The sequence below is a fragment of the Haemaphysalis longicornis genome, unplaced genomic scaffold, assembly GCF_048455015.1.
Source record: "Haemaphysalis longicornis isolate Haplotype H1 unplaced genomic scaffold, Haemaphysalis longicornis Haplotype H1 scaffold_9, whole genome shotgun sequence".
Lineage (NCBI taxonomy): Eukaryota > Metazoa > Arthropoda > Arachnida > Ixodida > Ixodidae > Haemaphysalis > Haemaphysalis longicornis.
The window spans coordinates 157,467,266-157,481,647 of NW_027526460.1; the positions used below are offsets into that span (position 1 = coordinate 157,467,266).

A 14,382-nucleotide genomic window follows, 5' to 3' on the forward strand; every position below is an offset into this window, starting at 1 on the left:
TTTCAATGCAAGCAGATACCTCTACTGACAGGCAAGTGAGCATCGAATTTGGCGTCATAAAGCCTGGCCCACTTCAAAGAAAAAATGTCCCCTCAAAGAGAAAAAAGTACGCCTCAAAGGAGAAAAACATTAATAAACCCTAACAACAGACCTGGCAACGAAAACGTTTTCTTCAAGTACTCTCAGTGTGTGAATGTGTCACGGGCATGCCACCGACGATTCCGCTTATCAGAAACCGAAAACGTGCTACAAGGAAGTTGGGGACAACGCATTTTTGTGGCGCGGGGAACGAAAAGCCGCACAACTGCGAAAAAACCAAGAACATGGCAGGCAATGTGAGGATCCGGTGCCTACGGATGTTTCGGTGAAGAAAGAAGGGACAAGGAGCATTCAGTGAGCCAAAAAACTGCAGGCGCGGGATTGGCACGATTAAAAAGGAAGAGCGGGAAGAAATGTTGGCAGTAAAGCTAGAGTTAGTCTCTTATTGTCTTCTAATCCCTGGTCAATATTTCACCGCATTTACACTTCACTAACCTTACGCTTCCATGATGGTGTGATGAAACCCGTGATCCGAAACTGCATCTTTTTGTCATTGATTGGTCAGTCACGTGAACGAGCTGTATTAGACATGTGGGATTTCATAAGTTCGTTTTGATTTGCGAATTTTTTTTATTTTTTTATTAATTACAAGAGGACGGTTCCTATGACGCATCCTTATTAGCCAGGGAACCAATAGGCACAGAGTAAACGCAAACTGCGATAAACACATGTGCGTTAACGACCCGGGGCGAAAAAAATTACGCCCATCTTCTCGCGAGGAAACCCTGATGTAATGCGACGCATCGGGGGGTTCAATTGGCGTTTCCATTGGGTTGATTCTCTAAATCGGGTGAAACGTGTTGTGAACGCGTACGATGCGTTCCATCACATGCAGGTGTTCTCATACGCGGCAAGATGGGCGTAATTTTCATTCTTTTACTGAGAGACAGACTGGTTGCCGTTTTTCGAGCGAGAGCGAGCGCTTGACTGAACCGCCGCAGCGCGCTACCCGCTTTATATTCACAGCGCCTGAAGGAGAGGAGACAGCGCGCTTGCGGCGCCGGAGCAAACGCGAGCGCAGCGAAGTGAAGGGCACATGCGCAGCTGTTATGCTAATGAGACGGAGTAAGAGTGTTGCATGCAGCTGTCGGAGAGAAGAGCGGAGGAGAGGCGCGCATGCGCAGGTGGCGTGCGGACGCCGCCGACGCCGACGCAGGAGGGACATGCCTCAGAGCAAGAGATGCGTCGCATCTAAAAACGGTGTTGGAGGTCGCGTATTTCTTCGAAGCGGATGATAGTGAGGTTATAAGAAAGAATGAACAACTGGTAAGGTGCTTTAAGCGGCACATCAAACAGTTGAGACAATCGAGAGAGGTGATTGTAATGGGAGACATTACGGATACACGGACCGCAATGCGTACTAGACACGTGAGAGACACATTATATTATATAGTATTCATTTCATTGATTGATTGATTGATTGATTGATTGATTGATTGATCGTGGGGTTTAACACGCCGGGGCTAAGCAGGCGATGACTTGCGCGTAGTGGTGAGCTCCGGATTAATTTCGAGCACCTGGGTATCTATAACGTGCGCCTAAATCTCGAACATACGGGTGTTTTCGATTTTCGCATCCATCAGAAAATGCGGCCGCCGCGGCCGGGAATCGAACGAGCATCTTATATAGTAAACAGACAGAATAAAGGTGACGGACAGATTACTTTGGAACAAGTGGGAAAGCAGTCGTGTATAGACTACAGCCCCCTATCGCAAGGACTGTATGAATGGTTGTGGGTAATGGGAATAGAAGAAACGGGAGCCCATACCTTAGGAAGGGATTATAAACGAGTACCTTTGATCTTTGGAAAAATGAAAGAGCGAATCCCCAAATGGGGTTAACTTCGCGATAGGGTGGTGCGCAAGCACTCGGCAAAGAGTGCTGCTGAGTTGTTGTGCTGCTGAGCCCAAGGACGGGGGCTTGATTCCCGGCGGTTGCGGCTGCAATTATGATGGAGGCGAAATGCGAAAACCCCTGTGTTTTCGGAGATTTCGGCGCACGTGAGAGATCTCCAGGTGGTCAAAACTAGTTCCGAGCACTCCACTACGGCGCGCCTCATGGCCGGTATAGCGTAGGCGGGTTAAACGTCATAATCAATCAATTTAATAACTTCAGCTTCGGGCACGGGCGTCGGTTGGGCAAGCCATGCACGCCACTCAGAAATTATTGGCAAGAAGGCTGCATATGCTGCTCACCCACTTTTATTTGATTACAATAAACTGCTTTTGTATGCTGGAATGATACTTCCTCAAACGTCAGTTGAGAGCGTCGGGCTCGATATAGGATCGTTCGTCGCATTCCCGTCATGTTGGAATGACAGTCCAGCTGCGGAGGTAGCATATGTCGGGAAACGCGAGTTTGAGTTAACTCAAGGCGGAATACGCTTCAGCACATAGTTTATTTGCACATCAGATGGTGTCCAAGGGCCGACAATTGGTGAAAGAGAGCACCGTGGGGATGGTTTATTTTTTGTATGTATTCGTCCATGCTGTGGCCGCTGAGGCGCCATGGAATGGGCAGGCCTAGTACACAACGACGAGTGAGAGTGCACCATTTGAGGGAAGGGGAAAAACGTGCACATACACCCCTAAAAAAACTAATGCGATTCCGTGCAATACAAGAATCTCATGTCTGTAAATACAATTTTGATACAGATAAAGTAACCCCCTAAGTGGGCAGTGTACGATTGGGCACACAAAAAAAGCTTGTTTAAACACGAATCTAAATAAGACTCGAAAATTCGTTTAGCGGTAAGGTCCCGATGTCACCCGGAAGCAAGTACCGCTTTTGTATTGTTCTTAAAAAAAACTAAATATAAAGCATTTGTGTAGCCATGAAACACAATGAGATTTAGTGCATGATGACTGTAGGTTCCAGTCGGCATGGCATACGTGAGAAAGCTATTCTCGGAAAGGTGGTTAGCTTAGTTTACGATACCATGCAAGAATATAAGTAAATCGATATCGAGTCGCTCATAAAGGAAGTAGGGTTTAAACAACAAAAAAAGTTTCGATATCGGAAAAAGGCCCCGTCACATATGCAGGTCACACGTTTAATGGATGGAAATCTATTTTTCCCTATTTCTCCTTTTTATAGGGACCCGAAACATTTGAGGCATATTCAAGCAGAAAGGTGGCCAGAAGGACTTGGTGGTACTATTTTACTTCCAAAATAGCGCAGGCGACGGGATAAGCACGACGCACATAACACGGGCGCTAAGAACCGGACAATTTAGTGATTTGTAATTCAGTAATTTAGTTTTTCGTGTTGCTGTTTTGCGAGTTCGCTGTATGTAACCGCGTTTTCTAATAGATTTGGTGCAGATCTGGAGCATGTTTAGACAAGGACAGTTTAGTGGTAAAAGTAACGCCAAATGATTTGTAATCCTAAATGCTTTAGAGTCTAATCAAATAATTTAAGACTAGTTAAAAGCTGGAGTCTGCGTTTTTGTATTAAATCACATTGTGGCGGTTTTGCGACAAATTAAATAGTCACTTACATCGAATGTCACCCCAAGAGCGAATCATTAGGCGAGTAATTAAGCAGGTGATGACCCTGAAGGGAGTTAATGGGGTTATATGATACACAATATTTGACGAAGATGTAAAATTTAAAAGTAATGGTTTTCGGAAAGTTGTCAACAAAATAAATACAAGGGAACAAGGCCAGACCCTCGGGGTATTCAGGATGTGACGTCAAATAATGGTAAAATAATGAAGAGAAAGCTAACCTGCTGGAATGGATGGGACAGAAAATTGTCAATTAAATCTACTAGACTGCAGTTTTGTAGTATGAGGTTGAGTTTTTTTAGCAGCTTAGAGTGAAGAACGGTATCCAAAGCTTTTGGCAAGTCGATGAATGTTGCGTTAATATGGTAGGCGAAGTCAATGCTTGGTTAGAAAAATGTCATGGGTGAATTCTGTGGAGTGAAAGTGCTAAGCCCCCCTCGGAAAGCGCGTTGAAGATTGGGTTTATAACCATTTGTTGCAGGAAATTTGTTTATATGTCTTTAAATTATGTTCCATTACAGGAGAATGAACAATTAGTGCGATAAAGCCGAGAACGAAGGCAAGAGGGCTACCTGAACCAACCAGCCAAACACCAAGTCTTATTAGTTCTACATCAGTTTGCCAGAATGTGATGTCAACAAAATAGGACGATAATTTGGCAAACGTTGCTCAGCACCAAACTTGTAAATCGTCCATACCTTAGCCGATTTCCAGGCAGAGTGAAAATACTAGGGGACAAAAACTTTTGAATTACGATGGCAAGGTAGCTTGTTTCCAAACGCTTCACTGCACAGAGCACCCAGGTCTCTTGGCGCGATGGAGAACGGTAATTCAAGGTGGTTATTGGCTGCGCTCTAAACCTAAAGCGACCTAAAACATACCAAATCACCGTTATTTACAAAATCAAAACGTATATTTGAGTTTATAAATAAAATATAAGTTGGAAAAAAATTGTGAAATGAAAAAAAAAAACTAAGATAAACCCGCTGGGGCTTCAAACCAAGCCGTCTGCACCTGTACTCGGTACTCTACATATAGGCTACAGAGGCCGAATGGTGGGCTCGTTGTAGCAGGTAGCGGGATGTTCATAACGCGTACCGAATTAAGAAGAAATCTGGAATTCTCTGGAGCCTGTATTCCTTTCTTGCGTCTAAGTTTAAATTACATTCAAGACACCTGCATGACTGATTGCGACGTCAGAAATTAAAATGAAATGCAAGGGACAGGTAAGGGTGCGGTAACTTGATTATTAGCGGAGATACAGAGTAGAAGTATGTATTAAACGCATGAAGGGCTTTATGTTCACCAATAACAGCTTCACCGTTATTCAGGAATGAGGAGGTCAAAGAGCTAAGGAAGAGGACTCATGTCCAAATATCGTCTATCACAGTAAAGTTCCTTCGCCGACGTCATCATCGGGGAAAGTTGTTTTTTTTTTTGTTTTTTCGCTATATGGAACTTGATACTCTGCCTGGTTATACCAGCGTTGTCAAAAGCTGTTGTATGAAGAAATACCTGCATGCATGAAATACAGCTGGACAGAAGGTGAGGTGTCCATACGTAAACGTAAACGCGCCAGCCGACGAGAGCAAAGATTTGAAGCAGAAAGGAAAAATTAATGTGGTTTTGGGCCGTTTCCTTGCAACTTCAGGGTGTAGCGCTGAACGTTGACTTGGCGCCAACGTTCTTGGATCTGGCTGGCCTGCCACCCAAAGAGAAGATGGATGGTGTCTCCCTCAAGCCCCTGCTTCATAAAAAGGGTGACTCCAATTGGCCGAGGCATGCCTTCCTGGTGGAGTACTCTGGCGAGGGCGAGGTACACGACAAGTCGCAATGTCATGCGCCGTACGGCGTCGCGGTAAGTATTATTATGCCGCAGATCCCACCAATTAACGTATTCCCTTGATCTCAACCTGCTTTTTTTTCAAACCATGAAGGTGAAAGGGAGCTGGCGTGCCCACGTAAGATGCACATTTGCGTTAATTGATCTCTTTAAGGCATCCTCTGGATGCAGTGGTGGCGGGTACTTGAAATTGCAGAATAATCAGAATCCAGCAACATACTGCAAATATTTAACCGGAGATGCCAGCACTGCATGTACTGACGCCGACTTCCTCAGTTACACCTCTCAAAAAAGCATTATTGTTTTGAAGGAAACAAAGCTTCGCTGATAGCCGAAATAAATGTCGACCCAAAAAGAGAAACTTATGTGCAGCACACCCATCTAACAACTTGAATAAATTGGAAGCCTAAAGACAGCTTCTAGCGCGTACAGGTTGGTAGGATAATATAGTGGATCTCATATAGAAGGGTTCCTTGTCGCCTGCCCTTAGTTTATCTTGCCTGCTCACTCTATCGCTACTAATATTTCCTAACCACGCAGGCCTTCCATAAGGAAATAAGTCATGTAATGGGCGTTCTAGGACACCTAAACTGTAACTCTACATGCAGCGTGAAGGAAAACGAAGGAAGGAAAGTTACACAACAGCTCAAGCTTAACCTGTTTTATGAACTGGTTTCAACGAAGAAAATATCGAAAAAGTGCATGTAATGCTAAGATCGTATCGAGTTAAAATAAGGGCATCAAATTCTGTAATCCTCTGTCCGTTCGTCGGAATTTCTCTTGTATATTTGAGCGAATGTGAAGTACCGCCTCTTCCTCTTTTAGTACCTGGCCTTCATAGTTTATTACATGACGTTTTACTTCTTCGGCCTTTTCCCTTAGTTCACTTACATTGTTCCAAAACTTCCTCGGCGCACCTTCATCCTTTGCCCGTGTATTGAAGTCCCATCGCTCACTTTCTTGTTTATGTTTTTTCTGTGCACGTTTTTGCACTTCCACCTTGTATAGGCGGTAGCAATTCCACTTCAAAGTTATTTCCTCTGGTTGCATTCTCACTCGCTTGGCCTTCCAGTGCTGTCTCGATGCTTGCTGTCTTTGTATTATAGCTTGCTTGAGTTCCTTGTTCCACCATCTTCTTGGCTTTCTTTTTACTTTCCAGTAGTTGCGTTCTTTTGCGTTCCTTATCTTTTCTTGAACGAAACCAAACAGCTCGCTGTTTTCCAAATTCTTGGTAGGCTGCCTCTCGATTTCCGCATACAGGCTTTCGCTAATGTTAGCCTTTTGCTTATCGTTTAATTCGAAGTAGTGAACCACCGTTTTCAGGTTTTCAACTTTCATTTTTCCAAAAGTCAAAGTCGCCCGTTTACGGTCACTTCCTAAGCTGTGGGCGCCTATTTCATCTATTTTCATTAGAGCCAACCTTTCATACACTCCTTCCGATAGGAGGCTGTAGTCTATACTGGACTTCTTTTGCCCTCGTCTCCAAGTAATTTGGCCCTCACATTTATTCTCTCTACACGCTACAATATATATTTTGTTTTTCACACATATCTAGCACGAGTTTACCGTTGCGGTCTGTGTATCCGTCCAGGTCCTCAATGTGGGCACTCATGTCTCCCACTAGAATCACCTCTCCCGATAGCCTTACTTGATGGAGGTTCCGCATAATGCAGCTTGCCAGTTTTTCATTCTTTTCTCTAACCTCACTATCATTCCCTGACCGCAGAGAGGCGACTCCCAGCCGTGTTTCTCTTGCCGCAATCGTGCCATTAACGCACATATGTTCTTCCCAGTTTTCCTGTACTCTGTGCCAATTTGTTCTCTGTTGAATAAGCATGCCGACCCCTTTCCGCTTCCCAGTACCTGCGGTTCTGTTACAGCCCTGACATATATGATTATGCATTACTGGTGGCACTTCTAAATCTCGAAGAATAGTTCCTGCAACGGCATATAATTCAGTTTTTTTTTCTAGTTGACAGTGAACAGCTAAACATTTCCCCCATGATCTACCCCTGTGCATGTTTATGTAGGTAGTCTTAGCCACTTCTCCCTTTTTCTTTCCGTTAATTCCTTTCCAATGATTGGAATAAGCATCGGTCACCGGGGCAACGTCGATTACCTGTTCTCTTTCCTGGATTGCTATCCCAAGCCCCTTTCTGAGTTCTTGTGCGCCCTTTGTGCTAACTTCGGCACGTTCATTTGCGCTATGCTTTTTACCTCTATCACAATCGCTCACCCCGGTCGCATTTTTACTGTGGCTGTTATTTAGTCGAGCTTCCGGGATGCTTGTGCCCCGCTGAAAAAGCTACCGCCCGCGCAGCTAGTCGCCTCCCCACCTGTTCCGCTAGACGCTCACTGAGATGTACTCCGTCTCTAACAAACGCCTGACCCCGGCCCGCAGGGTGCACTTCCCGATTGAGGTCAACCACCTCGAAGTCACTGCTTTCCCGAGCGTCCAAATTTCCGTTTTCCGGCTCCGGATCATTCTGGCGACATCTGCTAATGCCTGCTGGGTACAAGACAGCTCAGCTCGCTCGGGTATCTCGGACAGTCTCGCGCCGGTCGTCATTTCACATCGGCCCGGCTAATTTGCAGACTGCCCTTGTAGCACTTTTCTTTCACAGTGCCCAGGGTGCCTCTATGCTAGCGCAGCCGCACAGGGCAGAGTCACCTTTTGAACGGTCCCTAGTCGCCGCTATTGGGTTAAAGTGCTCTCACAAGAACCAGCAACGCTAAAGGGTTAAGCTGATCCAAACTTCCCTGGTAAACGGCGTTGCGGCGAAAATTATAGCGCAGGCTTGCTGCGGCGCCGACAGAGCGACCCAAACTGGCGGCGCCAATGCATACGTGTCTCTCCACCCTGTGCGGCACAGATACGTGAATCGAAGCACCCTAGCAGTGCCAGCCGTCAGCGGTGACCCGGGATATAAGCGCGTCGTTTGACCCACTGGAATATCGTCACAGCAGTTGTGTGATCGCACGCGACTTGCGCTAATCTTCTTAATCTCACGAGTAGAAAGTAAAAAGCACGCATCAAAAATGGCTGCGGCTTAGCTCAGCCAACCCTGGCAATATGCAAAGCCACAGCTTGGCTTACTGTTGGCTTAGGTTAGCTTAACCTTGGCTTAGCTTAGCTGGCTTAGCCTTGGCTTAGCCATAGTGTTGGTTTTCTGTGGTTGACCGTTAATTTAGCTGTAACAATTACACTTAGGTATACACACATCGCGAAGCCAGGTATAACGCCAGGTATAAGCGGCTCGCTCTTCCTTAGTATCCGACGCTAGCTTCACGTGCAGGGCCTTCCGGACCGTCTCCAGTGAAGCAGTTCGCCGAGCGATATCCGCGTGGAGGTCAGACACCACTTCCGGACGGTGGCTCAAAACCTTTCGCTCCCGTACAATGCTCAGCGAAGACGGCTGGGCTCTCATCTATGTTGCGGAGCGCGCATGCCCCAACCCCCAGCGGAGGAGGAGCTCAGGGCAGCGAGTCACGTGATACGTCTGCCAAATCTACGCCACGCAAGGTTTCGCCGTCGCCAGCAATTTCACCTTTATTTCACTGCATACGCGCTATGGTCAAATGAAGGTCGAGGGCGAAACTCGACGCGACTAAGTTAATTTTTGCATTAAAAATGGCATGCAGCGCTTGCGTCGAAATGTTGTGCGATTACGTATTTTTCTGCGGCGATATGCGTCATGTCAAACCACGAGCTTATCTGGCGTGTCTCCACTTACGGCTGGTACTGCGAAAAATATTCCACGTAAGTGAGGGGTGGCCTCTGTAAATTAGACGGTAACATGCGAAATGACGTCCTTTCCGAGCCCGTTCCACATCGGCTCACGCCTAGCAAGCACCAGCAGATGTAGCCAGCATGCTCTGGAGCAGTGCGCTAACTTGCCCGTGCGCTTGACTGACGCGCACTTCACTTTGATGCTGCTCAGACGACTGTGTCGTTACGCCGAGTTACCTTTACTTGTCAATAATTAGGTAGCCCTCTATGACATTGTAAACGTTACAGAATTACCGTTTTCTGCCCATGCATGAGTTTTACTGGAGGAAAACGGACAGCCCCACATTTGTCCACTACGATTGAACTCTATATCTTCCGAGTTTTATCCTGCTAATTATCCAGGAAGTATGATTAATCGAAAATTAGAAACAAAAGTGTTGCGTGCACTTTTTGACTGCGCCTTTATTGACGCACATCACTGCTTCAGCTTCGCTGGCTGTCTCTTTAGAGAGGCGAAGGGCAGAGTAGTTTTCCAAGTACAATAGCCTTTCTTGGGCTCTTTGGTCTGTCGCCTGTCTGTCTGTCTCTCTGTCTGTCTGTCTGTCTGTCTGTCTGTCTGTCTGTCTGTCTGTCTGTCTGTCCTTCAAATTTGGCACTACCGCCACAAGTTAGAATAATACTTCATCAGGATGGTTATATACGCAGAACATTTCTAAAAAACGAAATCTGGAAACACTTCATACTTGTAAATATAATTTAAGAAAAAGAAAAAAAAAACATCTGCCGTACTTGAGGCATAACATAAATACATAGGTTGTATTTTCAGCCTTATTTTAATAAACACTAGCGGTAGTAGCCGACGAAGCCCGGGAGGGCCATTACACTAATAACACTAATTGGTATAACACGTCTTCAGTTATTTATCAGTTGCCATAATTGGCCAGTTCATCATGAAGTGGTACACAATTAAGAACTCCTGTCTGCTGTCAATACGTGGGCTCCGACCGGAGGCGTGTCGTGGTCATAGGAAACGTCTAGAGCTCGTGTTTTGCCGCAACTCTCGCTAAACAAATTGCACCAGGATGGTGCACTCAAGCGAGTGAGTGAGTGGGTAAGGGAAAAACGTTTTATTGAGCCGGTGAAGTGGGACTGGATCGCTATTCCAGGCAGCCATGTTATCAGCCGGCAGCCTTCGCTCTGGAGACCACATTTGCCTTGCATCCAGTTCGCTGCTAGTCAATAGGTTCTCCCACAGCTTAGGGGTGAGAAGGGGGGATAGAAGAGGAGAAAAATTGGGATTTCGCTTGCATTATATTACAGTGGAAGCCCGATAATACGACTTTAAAGGGACCGTGGAAAAGCGTCGTACGTACGACCGGGGTGCGAGTAAAGGCCGGCTTAGTAGACGGTCTCGCGTGACAGGTGGGCTAAAAACGTATTTAAACTGCTATATTTGGCGTGTTGTGGCAAGTTTTCCGAACCTGTAGCTGAAATCCCAAGATTAAATAAAAAGCAACGCCAATTCTGTGCCCCCTGCCCTCCCCCTCCATGTTGTCCAGCTAGTCCGCCAGCCAAGCGCCATGCCCGGCGCTATTTATAGACCGCCAACCCCACACCTTGCGCGCTCTAGATAAGGCCGAATTGGCCGAGCAAATTGAGAGCGAAAAAGTGAGTGTGAAACTGCCACAGCCACGAGAAATGAACGATAGCACAAGGTGGAGATCAAAAAAACGGCATTGACGTACATGGTGGAGACACCCTTTGAACGGTCCCGTGCCGTCGCAATTGGGGCAACGTTCTCAACACAGGTGTTTTCGTTTCCCACAAGACCCTGCCACGCGAAATAGTTGAGATGATTCAAACTTAGCGAGTAAACCGTGTTGCGGCGAAAGTTATAGCCTGGTCTTTCTACAGTGATTTGCTGCGGCGGCCAGCGAGTGACCCAAAATGGCGGTGCGAACGGGTACGTGCCTCCGCCCTTGCGGCGGACGCGCGTGAATTGAAGCACGCTGTCGAGGAAAGGATCGGAGTGACAACGCGACTTTGAAAGACATTGATAAGCAGAGAGCAGCGACATAGAAAGAGAACGTCGTGAAAAGAAGAAACTTCGATGAGTGGTCGGGGAAAGCGGATGTTCTGTCATCGCCGTGAGGTTCCGTCGTATGTGTTTTCGCGTTCGTCGGCGGCTCGACGGCAGCTTGAAATTCACGGTCCGCCTGCCACCTAAACTTCAGCTTCTCGCGGCTGGCGCGTTAAGGAAACGCTCACGCCTGCTTGCTAGCCTCTGCTCAACAAGTGGTGCGGCCAGCCGGCGGACCTTTGCACATCAAGCAGCGTCAAAAGGGAGTTAAGAATGAAGGAGGTCGGGTTGAGGCAGCGAAGTGGTGTAAAATATGTAAAAATTTGCGCCAGGATCCGTCGTATGAAGCGGACCACGTGCACCCGTGCACCGGGGTTTCAACTGCATCGTTTCTATCGGGAGTTTGCCGGGACCGCGGTGATCCGTCGTAAGAAGCGGGTCGTCGTACGTCTGGGGGACGTATTATCGGGGTTCCACTGTATGATATGAGGAGGAGTGCCGGGTTTTAAACAGAACTTTCATTCGGCTGGAGGTTGCGTTGGGGACGTTTGCGATGGAGCGGGCTGGCTGAGGGAAGGGATTCTCCCCAGCATCAGCCGCCGACGCTCCGCCAGCCAATCCCGGAACGCCAGCCGCTGCACTGGCCGGAAAGGTCAAGCGGCGCGCTCGCAAGAACGGGTAGCGTGGGCCGACGTACTGAAGCCACATGTCCCCAAGCAGCCGGCCATGTCCAAGCAAACCACAGCCAAACCACAACCAAGCCCGGAGATGATCGCACTCAGAGCCGAAAATGAGCAGCTGAAACGGCGCATCGCCGAACAAGAGGCACGCATCGCCGATATGAACAGCAAGCTGGATCAGCTAATCACCCTTCAGCAGCGACCGCAACCACACGCACAAGAGACGCCCATCGAAGAGACCGTGGACGAAGAATCGAAAATGGAAGAATCATCACAACCACAAGCCAAGAAAAGAGCGCTCGAGGCACACAACAGCGGCGAGATCCGTGCAACCGTGCTTAGTCTTGAAGAGAGACTCAACAGACATATCGAAACCACCAATGCAAGGCTCCCAAAGTTGGAGCAGACATGCCAGGCAATACAGGAGACACTCATACAAATGCAAGCCGCAATCGCTAGGCTCGGCGCCGGAATGCACCAACCACAGCCTAATCAGCGCCCAACATGGCCAGAGGAGCGATAACTCCCAATAGAGAACTAAAGATCTGGCAGTGGAATGCAAACGGTTTCCTACGCAAACGGGCGTCATTACAACAATACATTGAACAGCAAGCACACAAGCCAGATGTCATCCTTCTGCAGGAAACACACAGTGAAGCCATCCCAACCTTACCAGGTTACCGCTCACAGGCACGACCACCGAGTGCGCGAACCATCGGCAGAGGAGCCGGCCAGGGGGTGTGTACTCTGGTAAGGAAGGGAATCACATATATCGAACACACACTCCTAGAGAATAGCGCCATCGAGCACTGCACGGTAGAACTTGTCACGGGCAAGAAGAAGGAGAGTACCTTTGTGGTCAACATATATAGTAACCCAAAGCACTACCAACAGAAATTCAGGGCCCTCTTTCACAAGACGATCCAGCTAGCCGGAAGATGCACTACGCTCGTCTGCGGGGGCTTCAATGCACCTCACACCGATTGGGGATACCCCAGGACGGGGGTCAAGGGACGAAGCTTATTGGAGGAGATCACAAACGCTGGATATCACCTAATGAACGACACCGGTGTATATACACGAGTTGGCTCGTCAGTACAAAGGGACACCAACCCCGATCTGGTATTCGCCCAAATAGCACACGGCAATGCGGGCACAAACATTCGATGGAGGAACACAGGCGAGACGCTAGGCAGCGATCATTACATCATTGAGATCACCGTGCCTCTGAGATCAAAGGCACAAGCGCGCACAGGTACAGCGCAGAGTATAACGGACTGGAACGCCTTTCGTAAAACGCTCAGCAGCATCCCCGAGCAAATTGATGATATTGAACAATGGACAGATGCCATTAATAGGGCGACTGCGGCAGTTACCATGGACGTGGAGCTTGACAGTACTGCCACCCAAGCAGACAGCCGCCTGGCGCACATGCTGGAGGCGAGACGATCCCTACAAGAAAGATGGAGGAAACAGAGACACAATCGAAGACTTCGGAAACGTATAGCAACACTCAATCGGGAAATTGAAGATCACTGCATGGTTATCGGTCGCCAGCAATGGCGGGCAATATGCCAAGAAGCTGATGGACAGATGCACAAAATCCGTACGTGGCAACTGCTCCGCACCTCCTGGACGAGATAAGAACCAAAGGGGCGCAGCAACATACGCTTGAACGCATTCTCCATCGGGCCAAACAAGAGCTTGGCGAAGAAGAGCTACGACTGCGACTGGACAACAAATACCTACCGACCTCCCCCACCGAAACCCTCCCGGAATACACAGGAGAAGATAACGCCCTCCTCGACCAAGACATAGAGGAATGGGAGCTGAGAGCAGTGTTGCAAACCATCAATTGTAAATCGGCCGCAGGCCCGGATCGTATTTCAAACAAGGCCCTGCGTAACATAAGCGACTCGGCCATAGCCGCACTCACTAACTACTACAATAGATGCTGGAGAAAAGGGAAACTACCTGAGCGATGGAAGGAGGCTAAGACGATGCTAATACCTAAGCCTGGCAAGCCCCCACACATAGACAACTTACGACCCATCTCGCTTACGTCTTGCGTCGGAAAAGTCCTTGCTAAACAGATGGCAAGCGTACCTTGAAAAAGAGCAACTATATCCAAATACAATCATCGGTTTCCGGCAAAAGCTGGGAACGCAAGACGCAATGTTACTCCTGAAGCAGGAGATAATCGACCCACCCACACACTCCCTGGATAACAAAGCAGTACTTGGCTTAGACCTACAGAGCGCTTTTGACAGGATCAAACATTCGGCCATCCTAAGACAAATCTCCAGGCTCAACATGGGGAGACGCACCTTCGAATATGTCAGAGACTTCTTGTCAAACCGCGCCACAAGAATCACCGCCGGAGACATGCAGCTGCAAAGAAACAACTCGGAAGCGTTGGAACACCACAAGGGTCAGTGATC

At 47.9% G+C, this 14,382-nt stretch overlaps 1 protein-coding gene across 2 annotated transcripts in view; it reads left to right on the forward strand.

The window, feature by feature from the left end:
- The window catches only part of LOC144153762 (N-acetylglucosamine-6-sulfatase-like), a 134,521-nt gene that overhangs the window by 89,447 nt on the left and 30,692 nt on the right, over positions 1 to 14,382 (forward strand). For both annotated transcript variants that reach the window (XM_077685473.1, XM_077685474.1), the window contains one exon: positions 5,260 to 5,466. In XM_077685473.1, the coding sequence (XP_077541599.1) occupies positions 5,260 to 5,466 (207 nt within the window). The remainder of the gene's footprint in view (positions 1 to 5,259; positions 5,467 to 14,382) is intronic.